At 37.0% G+C, this 19,293-nt stretch overlaps 1 protein-coding gene across 1 annotated transcript in view; it reads right to left on the bottom strand.

The window, feature by feature from the left end:
• Positions 1-19,293, bottom strand: part of klhl29 (kelch like family member 29) — a 275,193-nt gene that overhangs the window by 93,541 nt on the left and 162,359 nt on the right. The window contains exon 5 of the mRNA XM_077219873.1: positions 16,463-16,987. Within this exon, the coding sequence (XP_077075988.1) occupies positions 16,463-16,987 (525 nt within the window). The remainder of the gene's footprint in view (positions 1-16,462; positions 16,988-19,293) is intronic.

Consider the following 19,293-nt stretch of genomic DNA (forward strand, 5'->3'; position numbering starts at 1 on the left):
AATGTTCAGATGGGAACAAGATCATGTCTTTTAATTAACAGTATCTGCTAATAGTGATGACCACGAGAATAGATACGTTTAATAATTCATTATGACTCAAGACACTTGATCCGAATAAAGCAGAAGCAAACCAATAGTGCCATAAAAGATGTAGAAATCAGGAGAATTCATCGAAATCCGTCACACCATCTTGTCCATTTACTACATGAGTTATTTTATTAGGCTTTAGCCAACAAGTATTAGGAATCTGCACATCGTTGCCTTTCATTTCATGTACGGTTACACATCACAGAGCTCACTTTGACAAACACAGTGCTGACTTCAGCTTCTGCATCATAAAATATGTCAAAGCAAGCATATTTTACACCTATGCGTTGCCTTATTTCAACAGATGCATTTAAATTGGGCAATGATAATACCAGGAAAACGCTGCGCTTTAGTGGTCTGGGTCTTTGCATGGAGAGTAATTTCTCTCTAGCCGCTGAAACTCCGATTTAACCCCAGGGACTGTACTTTACGCAGAAACAGGAGAAGCCATTACAAAAATATGCAGGAGCTCAGTTTTATCTGAACATGTTCACTGTAGCCACACTACTAATGAAACGCCAGTGATGGCAATTATGGATTATCTTCCAAATAATGGTACAGTTTGGTAGCAAAAGCACAAATAATTACTGCATTCTATGCTGTTGAAACATTTCAGCAATCAAGCATTACATTTTTTCGATATGTATTTTAGCACATCTATTCGTTCATAAGCACAGCATGAATGATTAAGAACGATTTCCACCGATTGCATCCATCATGCAAAGCTTTGTCTGAGATCAGTGGTGAACTGCTAAACTATGTGATGACAGATTAAAGTCTACATGCATGTTTATATGCGAGTGTGTGATTCATACTTGCATTATTCTGCATTCGCTCGCCTTTGTTTCTTGATCCCTAATTATGTGCATTCTCATTAGTGGAGCAATGCACGCGTCATTGACGCTCTGTGTGCAGCATCTGCTCCTGTTACTGTGAGATTCATCGATAATACATTGCAGTCTATTTCAAACCCGGATCACTCCTGTTATGCAGTGCATCTTGCAGTTTCATGAGTAAATCATATACAGTATGTCACAACGTGGATTATATATTTAGGATGGAAATCATATACGCATTTATTTCTTTTAGCACAGTGTCCATATTTGAAGTTCTTTCCGCTGAGGAAAAATCCAAGTGAACGCGTCGACATTGAGAAGATTAAATGAACATGGAGGTGAATTTGATATAATTTCACTGTGCTTTGAGCAAATGATGTCACTTTGACATTTTTCTGGGTGCTGCACTAACTTCTAACATTAAAAAAAGTTAATTAAAGCATTTTTTCTTGAACTGGCTATTTATTTATAGTTATGCCTGTCCTTAATTTCACTTTCCATATTGTTAGCCTTCTGAAAATCCCTATAACTAAAAAAAAAAAAAATGCAAGTGCCCAGTTACAATCCACTTAAGTTAATAAAACCCTTAGTTATCATTTAAGAGTATAATCGCTAATATTTTTTTAAGGTGACGTAGTTACATTGTACTTACTCAAATAAGTACTGAGTAATATTAATTAACTACATGTGCTTGTTACAGGGTTTGTTGGAACCGGCTGCAGTTACTTAAAGGGAATAAACGGTCATAATGTACTTCATAAAAATTTCACGACAAGACAATTTCACTTTCACAGAATTGAAAACATAGCTTCAAGCCGTTCTAAACATGTAAGTATTTCTTTCATTGTATGGACAAAAAAAAATGTGTTTACCCCAAAAGAAAGAAGGTAATGCAGGTTTGGAACCGCATGAGTGTGCATAAATGATGGCAGGATTTTAATTTTGGATGAACTGTCTCTTTAATAAACTGCAGCCGGATACAACAAAGAACAAACCCCTCAAGTTACAATAAAAAAATAAAAAAACTTGGGATGGAAACAGGGCGGAAAGTAAAATTAAGGACATATGCAAAATAATCAGCAATTAAAGCAATATTTGTGTGAAAATTCATTTGAAATATTTTCATTACAGAGAGTACAAAATGAGGAAAACAACTAGAGCATTGCTTTAATTAACATCTTCATTTTTGACGTTAGTGCAGCAGCCAAGGACATGAAAATAATGGCAATATCTGCACAAACCAATGTGAAATTATTTAAGATTCACTGCAACAGAATGTTCACCTACAGTAAAAGTGATAAAGAAACTAACTTATTTGATTTCCATCGATTTTTATCAGAAAAACGCCAAAAATATATGTTTGAATTTGATCAATTCAGCTTTCGGGTAAAATGACACACTCACCCTTTTATTTTCATCCTGTGAGGTTTCATCCTATTCATTTTCTTGTCATTGTGTAAATAATAAATAAACGTTTTAAAATAAAGAAAAAAAATCTTTTTTACAGAAATACTTCCTCAAATTACAAAACAAGAATGTTAACTTTTTTTTTTTTTTTACACAGGACTCAAGGTTCTGCATAAGAGGAAAGACCCAACCCATCTTTACTACACACACACACACCATTTCATTCTCCAGCATTACAACTCCCTGACTAAACCCTTCCTGCTCACTTAACACCTCCAATAACATCGATAAGGAGGACACAGACTGTCTATGTGTGTTGGGGAAACAAAAGCCGAAATCCCTTGAAATAGCAGTGTTTGAAAGCAGGAGTCTGTCCTGAAGAAATGCTGCTGTATAATGAGCGGCACAACCCATCCTCCATCTCTGCACTTCCTCCAAGACTTCCTGCTGAGAAGAGGGCGGGATTCTCCCGCTGAGTTCCGTCTGTGCCCTGATGTGAGCGTTCCCACAGGAAGGAGTGCCCTGATTTGATTGGTTGGGAAAAGCGTATGCAAACGAGGCACCTCTGATTGCGAGCTGTAGCCCGAATGTCACTTTGTCATGGGGAAAAGTACAGTCTCCGGATGAGAATGAAAGGAACTAGTTTGGCATCAATTTTCTCTGACCTCGATTCTTACCCTTCTGATAATGAGAGTGTGAGGGCTGGAAACGTCAGCGGTACTCAAGTGTGAACTTTTTAAAAAAGGCGTCTGATGCAATGGAGAGCGGAGGTTGATTTGGGGATGTCACTGGAAAACCTACAGTAGATTCTTGTTTTCAAGAGGCTAATGTCAAATATACTGTATATATATACATACATACATACATACATATACTGTAGGTTTTTCTATGTATGTATATATATATATATATATATAATTAACATTGATTTATTATGATTTATTATAGTAGTGCTGCTTAATTTTTTATAACCTGTGATTTTTTTTTCAGGATTCTTTGATGAATAAATAGTTGAAAACCAACATCATTTATTTCAAATAGAAACCTTGTAACAATATACACTACCGTTCAAAAGTTTGGGGTCAGTAAATTTTTTTCTTTCTTTTTTTGAAAGAAATTAATACTTTTATTCAGCAAGGATGTTCAATTGATAAATAAGTGACAGTAAAGATTTATATTATTATAAATTTATATTCATTAATGAATCCTGAAAAAACGCATCACAGGTTGCAAAAAACATAAGCACAACTTTTATTTTATTTTTTACTTTTATTATGAACCATTTTTTGAAATTTAAATAATATTTCACAATATTGCTGTTTTTTCCTGTACTTTTGATCACAAGAGACTTCTTTCAAAAAACATTACAAATAGTAATGTTTCCAAACTTTTCATAATTTAGTTATGTCAAATTCTCAACATTAACTGACTACTAACTATCTATTTGCCTCAGTAAACTCCTAACTACTGCTTATTCATAGTTAGTAAGGTAGTTATTACAGTAGGTTTAGGTATTGGGTAAGATAAAGCAAATATTAATGCCTTATTCTGCATGACCATATTCTACAGTCCTTTCATAAGTACTAATAAACAGCCAATTTCCTAGTAATATGCATCCTAATGAGCAATTAGTTAATAGTGAGAATTGGACCCTAAATTAAAGTGTTTATATATATATATATATATATATATATATATATATATATATACATACATACAGGTCCTTCTCAAAAAATTAGCATATTGTGATAAACTTCATTATTTTCCATAATGTAATGATAAAAATTAAACTTTCATATATTTTAGATTCATTCCACACCAACTGAAATATTTCAGGTCTTTTATTGTTTTAATACTGATGATTTTGGCATACAGCACATGAAAACCCAAAATTCCTGTCTCAAAAAATTAGCATATCATGAAAAGGGTCTCTAAACGAGCTATTAACCTAATCATCTGAATCAACTAATTAACTCTAAACACCTGCAAAAGATTCCTGAGGCTTTTAAAAACTCCCAGCCTGTTTCATTACTCAAAACCGCAATCATGGGTAAGACTGCCGACCTGACTGCTGTCCAGAAGGCCATCATAGACACCCTCAAGCAAGAGGGTAAGACACAGAAAGCAATTTCTGAACAAATAGGCTGTTCCCAGAGTGCTGTATCAAGGCACCTCAGTGGGAAGTCTGTGGGAAGGAAAAAGTGTGGCAAAAAACGCTGCACAACGAGAAGAGATGACCGGACCCTGAGGAAGATTGTGGAGAAGGACCGATTCCAGACCTTGGGGGACCTGCGGAAGCAGTGGACTGAATCTGGAGTAGAAACATCCAGAGCCACCGTGCACAGGCGTGTGCAGGAAATGGGCTACAGGTGCCGCATTCCCCAGGTCAAGCCACTTTTGAACCAGAAACAGCGGCAGAAGCGCCTGACCTGGGCTACAGAGAAGCAGCACTGGACTGTTGCTCAGTGGTCCAAAGTACTTTTTTCGGATGAAAGCAAATTTTGCATGTAGACTGGGGAGAAGGAAATGCCAAAATGCCTGAAGTCCAGTGTCAAGTACCCACATTCAGTGATGGTCTGGGGTGCCATGTCAGCTGCTGGTGTTGGTCCACTGTGTTTTATCAAGGGCAGGTTCAATGCAGCTAGCTATCAGGAGATTTTGGAGCACTTCATGCACTTCATGCCGCTATCGAAGCATCCTGGGCCTCCATAACACCTCAGCAGTGCCACAGGCTGATTGCCTCCATGCCACGCCGCATTGAAGCAGTCATTTCTGCAAAAGGATTCCCGACCAAGTATTGAGTGCATAACTGAACATAATTATTTGAAGGTTGACTTTTTTTGTATTAAAAACACTTCTTTTATTGGTTGAGATAGGAATTTTGGGTTTTCATGAGCTGTATGCCAAAATCATCAGTATTAAAACAATAAAAGACCTGAAATATTTCAGTTGGTGTGCAATGAATCTAAAATATATGAAAGTTAAATTTGTATCATTACATTATGGAAAATAATGAACTTTATCACAATATGCTAATTTTTTGAGAAGGACCTGTATATATATACATATATATATATAGGATCCAAATTTTTATTATTTGAGCTGTCATTCAAAAACAGTTGTCATTCAATATCACATATCACTCAAAAACAATACTTGGCATAGAAGTTTTGAAGATGTAAACAGCAATAATAAATAACTCTCAGTTCCTTCTTTTAAAAAGTCAAATACATTCTAACACAATATGACCTCGGACCTTGATTATGTGTTTTGCTGCACTATAACAATAATAATAAAAAAAGAAAAGCTGTATAAGCAAGGTAAGTTGTATAAGCAAGGTGACAATTATTTACAAGAGCACAAAGCGGATTATAAAGTATATTATAAGGCATCAAGACAAAGACAACAGACAAAGAATAAAAGAGGGAAAAAAAACACAAAAGGAGAAAGATAAAGATGCAAAGTGAGTGAGAAAGATCCGGAAAAACAAAGTGAATCTGAGAGGAGTTGGTGACAGTTTGTGGACGCAAGGAGAGTTCCCAACAACGGAGAGAGCGGCTGCAGCTTCTCGGCCATGGTTCGGTGTCTCGGAGCGAACCTGTCAGGCGACTCGCGTGTTATCTTGAGAAGCGAGTGATTAATGAAGGCAGAGCAGAGTTTGGGTACAGAAGAGGCGGTCGGCGAATGATCAATCTTAATGAGCTCTCCTGCCGACTGCATATTAACTGCAGGGGACGTAATGTATGGCTCACAGAGGGTTGCTCCCTTCTTAAGAACCATAATAAGAAGAGACTGCATCACACCAACCTCCCAAACACATCTCAATGGATGATGGCAAAATAATTATCTAGCGTTGACTCCTCGCACCTCGGCGGTGGTAGACGTTCACACAGAGAGACATGCTCGCATTTACACCTGCTTTCAGAAATTACGGTAACAAGCAGTGGGATTATCGGAGGATTTTGAGTGGGCTCGTCTTTGTTCTTTATTCTAGTGACTATATAGAACACGGATGAGCGGGCATAAAATCCTCCGATAATCCACTTTATGTACTCCTGTTTGGGATGGCAAATGGACTAGATTAATGGGATAGTTCACCTAAAAATGAAAATTCTGTCAGTATTTACTCACCCTCATGTTGTTCCAACCCCGTAAGACCTTCGTTCATCTTCGGAACACAAATTAAGATATTTTTGATGAAATCTGAGGGCTGGATCACTCCTCCATACTAGTCCATAGGCTTCTTCAGGGATTGAAACTTGCCGACCCCGAAAAGTTATTAAAGACATCTTTAAAATAGTCCAAGTGACTACAGTGGCTCAATATTAAGTTTATCAAGCGACGAGAATACTTTTTGAGTACAAAACAACAAAAAACAAACAAAAATAAAAACTTTATTTCAACTATTCATTCAACAGAAGCTTACACTATTACACTAGTAACCTGACTCAAGGCCCAAAGAGAAAGAAATGAATAGTTGAAATAAAGTCGTTATTTTTGTTTGTTTTTGCGCACAAAAAGTATTCTCGTCGCTTGATAAACTTAAGATTGAGCCACTGTAGTCACTTGGACTATTTTAACAATGTCTTTAATAACTTTTCGGGGAAATAGTTTCAATCCCTTAGAAGCCTATGGAGGAATGATCCAGCTCACAGATTTAATCAAGAATATCTTAATTCGTGTTCCGAAGATGAACGAAAGTCTTACGGGTTGGAACAACATGAGGGTGAGTCTGTACTGACAGAATTTTCATTTTTGGGTGAACTAACCCTTTAATCAAAAGAGGTGAATTAGTCCAGGCACGGTAGTACAAGTCTGCCTTCTTCACAACTGTATAACCGCTTAATGCCGGGGCCAGACTACAATATGTCTGTTATTATAGTCACTGTGTCAGATTATGCAATTTTGACTCATAAATTCTTGTTGTGGTTAATGATGTGGTTGTCCGATATGACACACTATACGAGATGAAACGATCGATTCTTGCGTCCCGACGGCCACTGTCGTTTAGGGATCACCACAGCACACTATACGTCAAACGGATCGTGCCAAAATCAGGCTGATATTGTGTGGTCTGAATACGGCATAAATTGTTACCTTAACTGTTTGCGCTAAAACAATGTTGTAGAGATTATGGCAACAACAATTAGTCAATAAAATAAATAAATATCAGTTTTCATGGGTCTTTGTACAGTGGAAAAGGGAAAAACCAGGTGTGGAAATACTTAATTATGAACTGGATGTACAGTAAAAGTCACAAGTTTGACCATATCTGTCTTCTTAATGAACCTTAAATGCTAAATAATTAAAATAAGTGGTGTAAATAAATATAAACACTCTACCTCTAAAAGTTTGGGTTCAGTAAGATTTTTGTAATGAAGTCTCTAAAGCTCACCAAGGAAGCATTTATTTGATCAAAAATACAATAAAAACTAATATTGTAAAATATTGTTTACATTTTAAATATTGAAATATTGTTTATTATAAGAAAAACTATTTTATTATAATTTAAAATGTATTCCTGTGATGCAAAGCTGAATTTTTTAGCATCATTACTCCAGTCTTCAGTGTCACATGATCATTCATTTGAAGCTCGGGAAACATTTATTATTATTATCAATGTTGAAAATAGTTGTGCTGCTTAATACTTTTGTAGAAACCGTTATACATTTTTTTTCAGGATTCTTTGATGAAAAGAAAGTTCAAATGAACAGCATTTATTTGAAATGTAAAAATGTAAATGTAAAAGACTTTACTGCCACTTTTGATATATTGAATGTCTTTGGTGACTAATAATTATTTAAATAATTATTTGAATTATATATATATATATATATATATATATATATATATAATAGTTTTTATATATTAGACTTCTATATTTTACATATATATTTTATTAGAATTGTAAAACTAAAATTGCAAAAGAAAAATTTGAAAAAAGAAATAAAATTATAATTTACTATTATTCAATAAAGCTTGTCAGTCTGATTATCAAAAGATGTCCAAACATTTAACTGGTTTATTTCTGTCGGTCTATTCTTGATAATCTAAAGGAATCTTAAAGAAATTTGAATTAATCATTTGATAATCAAAATGGCAACAGAAATCATATATACAGTACTCACACATTATACTGAAGGTAATAAAGTGAGACAAAAATGAACTGACACACCACCTTCAAAACACGCCCGAATTACTCGCAGGCTAAAATATTTGAGGCTGCTCGATTTTTTATGAAACCTTATTAAATACTTCTTAATTTTAGCCTTGACATGAAATCTTTGCTAATAAATTCTCATATGGATATATCTGAACACAGCCCCTGCAGCAGGCAGAAAAGAAATTGCAATTAACTGTCTGATCTTCATTCCACCGTCTACCGATGTTGATCAGGGAAGTGCAGTGGGTAAATAGCATCCGTTCATTCCATTAAAGGAATAGTTCACCCAAACATGAAAATTCTGTTCCAAACCTGTATTCATTTCTATCTTGTGCTGAACACAAAAGAAGATGTTTGGAAGAATATGGGTGACCAAACAGTTTCTGTTCCACTGTATTTTTGGAAGTCTTTCCAGAAACTGTTTGGTCACCCATATTCTTCCAAACATCTTCCTTTATGTTCAAAAGAAGAAAGAATTTAATGCAGGTTTAGAACAGCTTGAGGGTGAATAACTGATGACAGAATTCTAATTTTTTGGTGAACTATTCCTTTAAAGCCAAACCTTCCACTTTCCTATGCAATGATGATGCATGACTTTTAATTGAGTACACAGAGTCATTTTTTAGGTTTGGCGAATGGACGCTGAATGCATAATTCATCTGTTGTGCCATGCTTATCTCAAGCACGGACGCTCCATATGTATTACATGGATTGCTAACCCGACGCCAGAGGAGTGAAAACGCCACTAGATAATCATAAACCAGATATTTTCCTTCAATTGACAGACAGCAAGAACTCAAAATTGCTTCCTGCATTCAACAGTCAAACGACTAGTTCCAAACACCCTGCTTTTAAACAGCCCGCTTGGCATTCACGAGCAGGTGTACAACCATCTGAAATTTGCTATTCAAATGCGCAAAATTTAAATGTGATAAATATGAATGTTTCCCATCATGACAAGATGCGTCCGCAATCAAACATTCGGCTCATTCAATCTTTTTGGAGGAAAATGGGAATAACGACGCAGCCACAACAGCCGTCTTCACATTTTAAACAGCACATTCATCCTCCTAAACACTACGAGCATGCCGGAAAAGGCTTCCCAATCCCATGAATAGCAATAAATGTTGTTGAGGCTAAATGCAGCAGCACTATTTCACTATACGGTCACGCAGATTTACTAGTGCAGTCCACCAACATGCAAATAACCCAACGGAGTCAAAGATGAAGCCCACGGGTCCAGCAGCCATTGGAGGATGATACTGTATGAGGGGAAGATCAACTCTTTTCATTTGTCTCATTTTAAAGCTTGCATCTTAAAGCGGTAAGACAAATTCACCTGGCTCTGTGAAGGACTCCAATAGGTTAAGACAAAGATTATTAGGGGTAAAAAAAAAGAATTATACACATTTTCTTCCACTCAATGATTATTAGATATGATAGCTTGACTCAGTCTGACTCAGTAGACCTTTCATTAATATGAGACATCTCTTTTGAACTTTAGTTATATATGCAGCTTTTAAGGACTTATTGATGATAACATTTTTTATGAATTATGAATTTGATTCATAATTCAATTATCTTTATACATTATTCATATTTTTTATCAGAAGCAGCGAGCTGGTTTCTTTTTCGTCAATATCAATTTAGTTCATAAAAATAATATTATAAAATGTATGTACAGTAGATGATGATCAAGTCATTGAAAACTGAATCTGAACACTTTTTCTTGAAAAGTTTGCATTGCTATATTAATTTTATGTATTGTTAATGCAATAACATTCAAAAGTTTAATGTGTCTTTAAGTATCCAAAAACTATTTAAAGACTGTAGTGTATATTATGTGTATAAATAACATTTGACATATCTCTATATGTCAAATAAGAGATCTCTTTTTAATTTTCTGATAATATTTAGCTTTCAAGGGTTTACTGACACTAACATGTTATAAATTATATACATAATTATTAATATATTTATATTATATACATTATACATATATTATATTAATTGTATATGTTTTGTTATTATATAAACTCAAAAGCAGTGAGCTGGTCTCTCATGGTTTTGTCAAAACAAAAACAAAATAAAATAAAAAAACAAAAACAAAATAAAATAATGCTGTCTTAATTTGATGTATTGTTGTCTAATGCAGTGACATTCAAACATTTATATGTGTTTTTGAGGACACTGTATATAATTAATTACATGTTTAAATAATATCAGTGTGCACCTCTATAATGACATAACTGTATATTTGCTTTAGATAAACCCAATTGTTCAACTGACCTCATTATTTCAGATTATCAGTTAAGACTATAAGGCAAAAAAGCTATTGAGGACACAAATAAACGCGCTCATTAAAATGTCTGAAACTTGCAGTGTGGCTTCCAGATAAGCTCGTAAATTAGAAGACACAATGACAGCAATATTTTAATAAATGCACACAAATGCAAACGTGTATATGGGAGAGACAGAAGCAGCACAAGCCCTGCATGCATCGAAGCGGGACGCTCCCGAGGTGGCCCTTGTATCGCAGTGTTAATCATCTGTCTAAACTGATTAGTTTCCTAATTGAACAGCCAAAACTACCCGTGCCATTTTAGGTGGTTTGTCTGGAACGGCAGGAGAACGCTGCTTGAACACTCTCGAGCTGTTTTACACAACAATCCCGAGCCCTTGTGAGCGCCACGGCTGTGCATTTGCTTTAAAACCACAGGCTCTTTATTTACAATGATGCATCATGGGATTTGGTGTACTGTAGGGCACCGAATCCTCCTCGAGGTGCTTATGTGCACACGGGGATCATTTTACATATTTATATTATCATCTAGACACAATATCTGAAGAAAAAAAACACATTCCGGCTGCTGGCGGGGGAGCTTTCATGAGCACCGGATGAGGACAAAAAGAGAACATTACGCTGCTCTGGATCGATTTTTCCACATGCTATTTTTCGATATAAGGTTGCGTCCTCCACCCCACGCTTATCCCGTAGAGTTATGGCATCATTCCTCCAGTCCCTGATCATTAACGTAGATGTGCGTTCATTTATAAATGCATTCAGGCCGTGAGCTCCACGTGTGGCTCTCGAGGCAGGGCGTACGGCGCGCGGCCCCAGGCCCATCTGTCTTAATGAGACAAGGATCCTGCAAAGAGTTTGTGTTTGCCTCCATGTCAACGACCCAGTATAGCTTGCCTCGACTCATTCCTCAAGACGGACTCACGGGGAGTCTGAACTGCGCCGGATAACACGACTGTCATTTCCAAGCAAACAGATCAAAGTCTCACGAGTACTAGTGTCACTCAATGGCATTGCGAATGGCGGATGAGCTTTTCGACTCTTAATTCACAAAGTGTTTCACACACATTGCAAATAACAACCAACTTGATTAGTGGGGCCAACATACATAATATTAAACACATATTATGTTTATTACATCTACAAATAAATAATAATAATTATTATGGTTGTGTGTGTGTCTGGATTGGATTGATGGATAGATTAATGGATGGTACAGATGGACGGATGGATGGATGGTTTTAACAATAAATTTCAAGTGCACAATCAGTGCAGTGGTGTTCTTTTCCATTCTGTTAGGCTCCATTTAACAGTTTTCTCACACACGAGTGGGTTTTATATGATATAACACCTCCTGAGAAACGCCTCTCATTGGGTAAACGACTCTAAAGTAGATCAATTATAGAGGGCTTCTTTAAGGCTGACTAGTCATTCAGACAACCCACTGACTAGTCAAGTTTAAAAATGCACATCCCACAAACACACGCACACACATACACTGAATACATTCACTCACACTTCACAGTGCAATCTGATGATAAATTGCCATTTCAAACCCAACGAGTGAGTCAAATCCATTTGTGTTTAAACATTTTTCTTTTTTGCCTGGGAAACAACATAATCCTTTTACTTGTGAAATCTGTCACCGGCAAAAATCCTCCCCAGACTCAATCTCTGCTGCACTCTGAATTTTTACAGAGGTTGCCATCTCAAGTGTTTGAAAAAACTGCAGCCAACATGTTGGCACCAAGGAACCAACTCTCCTCGATCAAGTAAGATATTCATGTCTGTTTTGGTGCCAATCGGGGCCAACGTCTTGCAAGTCTAAAAATATGGGCTCAGTCTTCAATCTGTCTTGTTGTGTCGCAAAATGTAGTGTTTTTAGGCAGCTGCTCATTGAGAAACAATATATTTTGAAGCGTGTCTTCCCTTCTGAGTGTGACAGAGCAGCGCCACTGGCATCTTTCCCAAAAACAGCTGTCGGCCTTAAACACCACATGTCACTGGCAAAGACTACACTACCTCATTTCTCAAAGCCGTATATTTATGCTGATAAGACACTCAGAACAATATAAATCAGCTCAATGGAAGTAAAAAGACCCCTGGGCAGCCTTAAATGTCTTAAACTTTTTGAAGTTTTTCTTTGGAAAATGAATATTTTAAAGATTCCAATGATCAAGATACAATGACTGCAATCTGATCTTTCAAATCAAAAGCAGAAGACAGAAACAGATACATTCATGGTCAGAGATGTGTGATCACCTTTTAGATGAAATTAGAGATTCGATATTAACTAGAAATCTGATCTTATGAAAAAGGGCACATAGAAGATAGAAGTGCAGACTATTATTTTTGTGCCATAGATTAAATGGATGTGAACTAATGATAAAATGCAGCAAAACTCATTTGTCAATGGATTTGTAAACCGCAGTGCCTTTCCTTTAATATCACTAAGCAACTTTTGTGTGTAAGCTTATATTCTACTAAATTGAAATCACTTTGCACAAAAGGTTAATCCAAGTCAATGCTGTAAAACATTTTGCAACCAAAATCTTTCAAGGACAGATTTCTGGCATTTTTTTGGGGGGGGTTGTATCCATTTGTGTTCTTCTTCTTCTTCTTCCGAGTCTTGAAAGTCTATTGAAGTCTAGAAGTCTATTGCAGCACATAGAAATTTGTGAAATTTGGCACTCAGATAGAGAATAGTCTGAATATTAACCGGGCAATTTTGGAGTCTCCATCTCAATCCCTCTAGTGCCACCAAATTTGCAATCATCTTCATGCTAATAACTTTTGAACCGTAAGGGCTAGAAACAAAATTCCTTTTCCCGTTGATTCCTTAACTCAAGCCAATTCGATCATTTTTCCATCATTGAAAAAATCAGTCAAAAAGCTGCACATCAGTGCCAGTTTGCAACTGGCTGAACAGAATATTATGATCAAAATACAGTAATGATGTAATGAGAATTTCTTTCCGTCTAAATTCAATAAGTACATATTATTTTACAGACATAACTACCTAAATTGAATGCCACTATCCAGACACAATTTGGTACATTTTTCAGGTGTTCTGGTGCACCCTTTGAGTCCTGAAACATGTGTAAAGTAGAGATGCATCGATTGCAATTTTCTTTGCCATTCTGATTTCCGATTGTTTTGTAAGTGTGACCTGCCGATACAGATTTTTGCAGATTCCGATTTACTTACTAAGAACTATAATTGACAGCAAATACAAACAAAGATCTACTTTTCTTCAATGCTAAATTTTATTTTCATAAAAAAACACACGTAAAATGTCAGTAATAAAATAAGAACACATAAAAAAATTGCAAAAAAACCAGCACAATTAAATGCAATAGAATAAAGAGAGATATGAAATAAACATGGCTTTAAGTTTTTCAGGTGGGTCTAACAGTAGGTTGGCACTTGTGTAAGAAATACTCCAGAAATCAAAATTAAACAAAATGTAAAAACACTGGATAGTCTTCATTGTAAAAATGTAATACAGATTAATGCTTACAATTAAAGTTACAAAAGTTATTCAGTCAAGAGCAGAGTGATTTTATTTGTCTTTTGTTTTTTGTTTAACATGACAGAGAGCAGCAGGAATATTAGGCTGCTGTCACTTTAAGAGCTTATGTACGGATCCAATATACTGTTACACAACGTGTGCTATCCTTCTCGGCTAAATGAGTTTCAAAACTGACTGTGTTTAACTGAATACTCTGAATACTAAAACGGTTTATTTGCCCGTTTAAGCACAGTAAGAGAGGCGGCTTTATTGTCGATCGGTGCATCTCTAGTGTAAATCCAGCCAATCAAACTGAAACGGTTCATCTTCTGTGAGCTATTGCCATTCTGTGTTCATGCATGATAATGGTCAGACAACGGATTGAGGCTGAGACAGTTTCCCAACAGGACAACAGCCAAATGAAGCCAAATTGGTCAAATGAACTAGCATTAAAAACATTGTGTGGAACAAAGTGTTCTTAGAAAGCATTCCACACTCAGAACTATTAGACTCAAACATGTTCCATTTAATAACAGCCAGAAGCACAAAGACTGGCCCTCCAAATCTATGGTAGCTTGAGTGAGGCTAGACGGTCACGCTGCCACTGCTGCTAACCCTGCCCACTGCACTTAAGCACAACGCAGCTGTATTAAGAGAGAAAACTTTGACTCTTCATGCTGCTTCTGGTGTGTGCTGACCCATGAAGGATCTGCGCTTCTTTAAAAGGATGTAGCAGCAGGAAACAGAGCTGAAAACGGCAGGGAACCCAAGTTCTCCGTCAACCAGATCTTAGAATTAAAGTCATCCGATGTTCTAATTTGGTCAACAAGGTGAAACGTTTGAGTAAATAAATCAGCTGACTATCAAAGTCAAGAGAACCAGAACGTTTCTAGCTAATTAAGAAAGTGAACAGAATGTATCGAAACTGAAAGGTACAGTATGCTACTATCCAATCCATTGCAATTTATAACAAAACAACTGGATCACAATTGAAACTGCAGCAAATGAGCAAAAAGAAAACTTTAGATTTATTCTCTGACCACATGGAGAAACATTAGATAACCAACTTCTTCATTTACTGAACTATAGGAAATTATACGAAAGACCAAAAAAAACAAAATATTTAAACAAGGACCTAAAGTATCAATGCAATGCTATAAAGCAAAAATTCCAATCAAATATATAAATATATGATTGCATCAGTAGAGTACACTGAAAACCCTGCTGATAAAATTAGCTTAAACCTGACTTGCTGGTCTAAGCTGGACATCAAATTTGTTTGGTTGGTCTACTCTGATGGTTTTGGGCAGTTTTGTTGGGTTGGTCAGACTCAGAGACCAGCTAGAACAACTCAAACCAGCTTAGACCACCAAGTCATGTTACACTGGTTTAAGTTGTTGTTGTTTTCTCAGCAGGGAAAAATATAAAAATAAAACATTTGCTTAGACTGATTCAAACAAGACTTAATTTACAGAGACATAAAGCAACTGGATTGCAGTATTATGTAAGCGGTGCCTTTCACATGGCACATTAGTTTGCTATAGTTCTCACGACAGGAGAGCTAAAACTGCTTCAATGCCACGGCTTTAACTGTTCTTTGAGCAGTTACATTTCAGAAATGCATGCAAAGTCTAATGTAATTGGCTCTTTTGCATCTTAAGAGACAATTGCAAGTTGCATCGATGTGGAAAGTAAATTGCACTCATTTTATAGAGCTCATAAAAAAAATCAAATGAGCTTCGAAAGCCAATCTAAACCTAGATTAAAAGCTTCATTAAATGTGAAAATTGCTCAGGGAATACATAACATCTGTTTCTGGACTGACAGAGTCTTGTCCAAGGTTATCTTGTACAAACAACGATTTACAGCCTTGAAAACCGTCAAGAATTCACAGCAGGAGACTCTTAGAAACCGGCATAAAAGTTTGCAAGGAAGAGGCCCTGATTATGTGACAGTTGTTTCAGGACTGAATCCGCGACCTTGGAGATGCTTTTATACCGCAGGCTGTTACTCAAGAGGTTTTAACTATGTCTCGCTGACATGTTTGTGGTCAATTTCCTTGCCGACATTAAATGCAATTCCCTGGAAAAGATATTTCAAGACATCCTCGAGCATGCTCATTAGTTGCAAACGCAAAAGCTAAGGGAAACGCTTACCTTTTGGATGACTCGGGTCCGTGAACTCGTACTTCCCCATTCCGACCGTACGGAGCATCTGAAGCCCGTTCTGACTTTCCTGATTCACAGAGGCCGGCGTCGGCTGAGTCGTCGCTTGCCCGTTCGTTAGCGGCAATGCGGCGGAAGGCAAAGTCGGAGGCTGTATGAGCGGGTGTGTCATGTGACCGTTTCCCATCACGCTCTGAGGGGCGGGGTGGACTACCTGGCCGGCCGTCGTCAGGGGCGACAGGGTGATTGGCGGTTGGCTGGTGGCGTAGGGCGACTGGTTCTGTATGTTGAGGACCAGGCTGCCTGGCGGTTGGGAAGAGAGGGGAGGAAGTTGGAAGTGTGCAGTCATGAGCGGATGGTGTGGGGGGATGGGCGATTGGATGGATGGGGTCACACCGATGATGGGAGACTGGACGGACACTCCTTGGCTGTAGATGGGCGGCTGTGGCATCCCGTACGAATGAGCCATCATGCTGGCCTGACTGACCGACACCACTGGAGGCACCCATGGGGGCCCTGCGGAACAAGAACAGAAGAACCAAGTCAAGGACAACTTACATCACATTTGACATTCAGCCACACACTTTCCTCCTATTTGGTGGAAAACCATGTGCAACTCATTTTTTATTATATGGAATCACAAGGTGATAAATGAACCGTCATTTTTGTGCATCGGTCAAGTCTGCTTCTATCCTATTGCTAATTTTCCGACACTTTGGATAAGAAAGTGTCCGCTAAAAGGAAAAATAACCAAAAACCAGAATAGAAGTTCTGTTATTTGGAGGATATTAATTTAACATACATGTGAATTGTTCTTCATATTACCTCTGTAATGAGACATATTTTCAAGTGAAATTCAATTAAGGGGAGGGAGGGGTAGGCTAGGGATAGCGAGAGATATTTGGCAGTTGTTTACATTATTCAATAGCCTGCATGGCCCATTGAATGGTCCATTGATTAAAGAATCCACAAAAATATTAAGCAGCCCAACTGTTTTCAACATTGATGATAATAGTAAATGTTTCTTGAGCAGCAAATCAGCATATTAGATTCATTTCTGAAGGATCATGTGACACTGAAGCCTGGAGTAATAATGCTGAAAATAAGTGTAAAACTAGAACTAGTGTTTGGTTCTGGCTGTGGGATTTCCTCATAACATCTCCATTTTCCACTGTGAAGGGCATTCACTGGGAAATATTTATTTCTTTATGCATTATTCATCTTTTGAGGGTCAAATCAGAGTCATTCATCAATGCAATAATGCAGCAAGGTTACGGCAGATGATTGTACGCAAGAAGCAAAAACTTACTTGCTCTTACTGTTTATATTCATATCCACACTATCACTATAATTTCAGAGACAGACAGAGTTATGATAGCAGATCCCACGGGTGCTTACACACTAGAGAAACCTCTGATGGGGCGTTTGATTTAAAGGAAGGTGTAAAATCCGCTTTGAGAGTGTGGGAAGAGCCGGGTCAGTCTAAAATCAAGTGGGAATACATAGAATTGGATTTCTGAAAAGCTGGACCTGTCTGAGCTTCACATTGGTTGATGGATGTTTGCGTCAGTGTATCAAAAGAGACAATTTTCACAAACCCTCGTGTTTTTCCTTTGCCTCACCAGGAACATTGAAATCAATGGATTTGCAATGTTCATGTGTAGCATGAACATAGTGTGTAAGTGTCCTAGCACTGGACTAGAAGTTTCATGGGTTTGACATTGGAGTACACTGAAATATTATTTTTAAAGTTGTAAATATTTTTTTAATTGCAGTATGTTTTATCTTATCAGTCTTTATCAGTCTTTCTACTTCAATATTAAAATGTTACTTCTGTTTCATTGTATTTATTTGTGTAATGCAGTGGTCTTCACTATTTTTTTCATGAGAGCCGCACTGATAGGACAAAGTCAGTAGGAGAGCCATTTTTACAGGAAAGTATAAAAAGTTACATACAGTCATAAATACCATGTCTGTTTATTAATATGTCACCCCTGAACATTCAATATGCAATGCAATAAATATATATTTTTTAATGATTTACCAGTCAAATTTGTAACTGAGACAAGATGATTTCCCTTAATGACAAAAAAGCAGGATTTCCAGAATAGATTCATCCCAGAATGACATTAAGTTATTTTTTTCTACATTAGCCCCTCATGTAGGCTATCTAATCATGCGAGCACATGCGGCGTTAAGAGCTGGAAATACCACCATAACTGGCAACTCCGCAGGGACTGGATATGTTTACATGCACAACTTTTGTTTCAATCGGTCTGAATTCCTTGTGATTGATTAATCTGAATGTATTGTAGTTTACATGAATGCTTAACATCGTGATATAATGCATGATCGGGGTGATGTGCACGTTTATAGGTCAAAAGATTCAAATTGGGAATAGGTTTTTTGACATTCGCACACTGCACAAATATACAAAGTTTCCCGCTGTTGTCGCGTAATAACCATTTTCCTACATTGGTTCTTTATTTGTTTTAAACAGCAGACTTAATATCAAATTCTGGTCATAATTTGGAGACTGTGATGAACCGTTATGCCGTGCTGTTTGTATTGATCACGCAGTAAAAATGCCCAAAATCAGTCTTCTGTGGATGAGAATCTGAAACAAGGACTGGTGGGCCGTTGTCCTGCTTCACTTCACAAATACTGAGTGAAAGGAGAATTATAGAACGATGTGACACTCGTTTATACGACACTTTATTCATCAGAAGAACAGCGCGTTCAGCGCGACGGACGGCATCCTTTCAGTTTCGGTTTTCAATCGATCAAGTGAACATGTTCTCTCGATAACCACCCCTTTCAAT

The sequence above is a fragment of the Siphateles boraxobius genome, unplaced genomic scaffold, assembly GCF_051911475.1.
Source record: "Siphateles boraxobius isolate OS27281-9 unplaced genomic scaffold, OSU_SipBor_1 8, whole genome shotgun sequence".
Taxonomy (NCBI): Eukaryota; Metazoa; Chordata; class Actinopteri; order Cypriniformes; family Leuciscidae; genus Siphateles; species Siphateles boraxobius.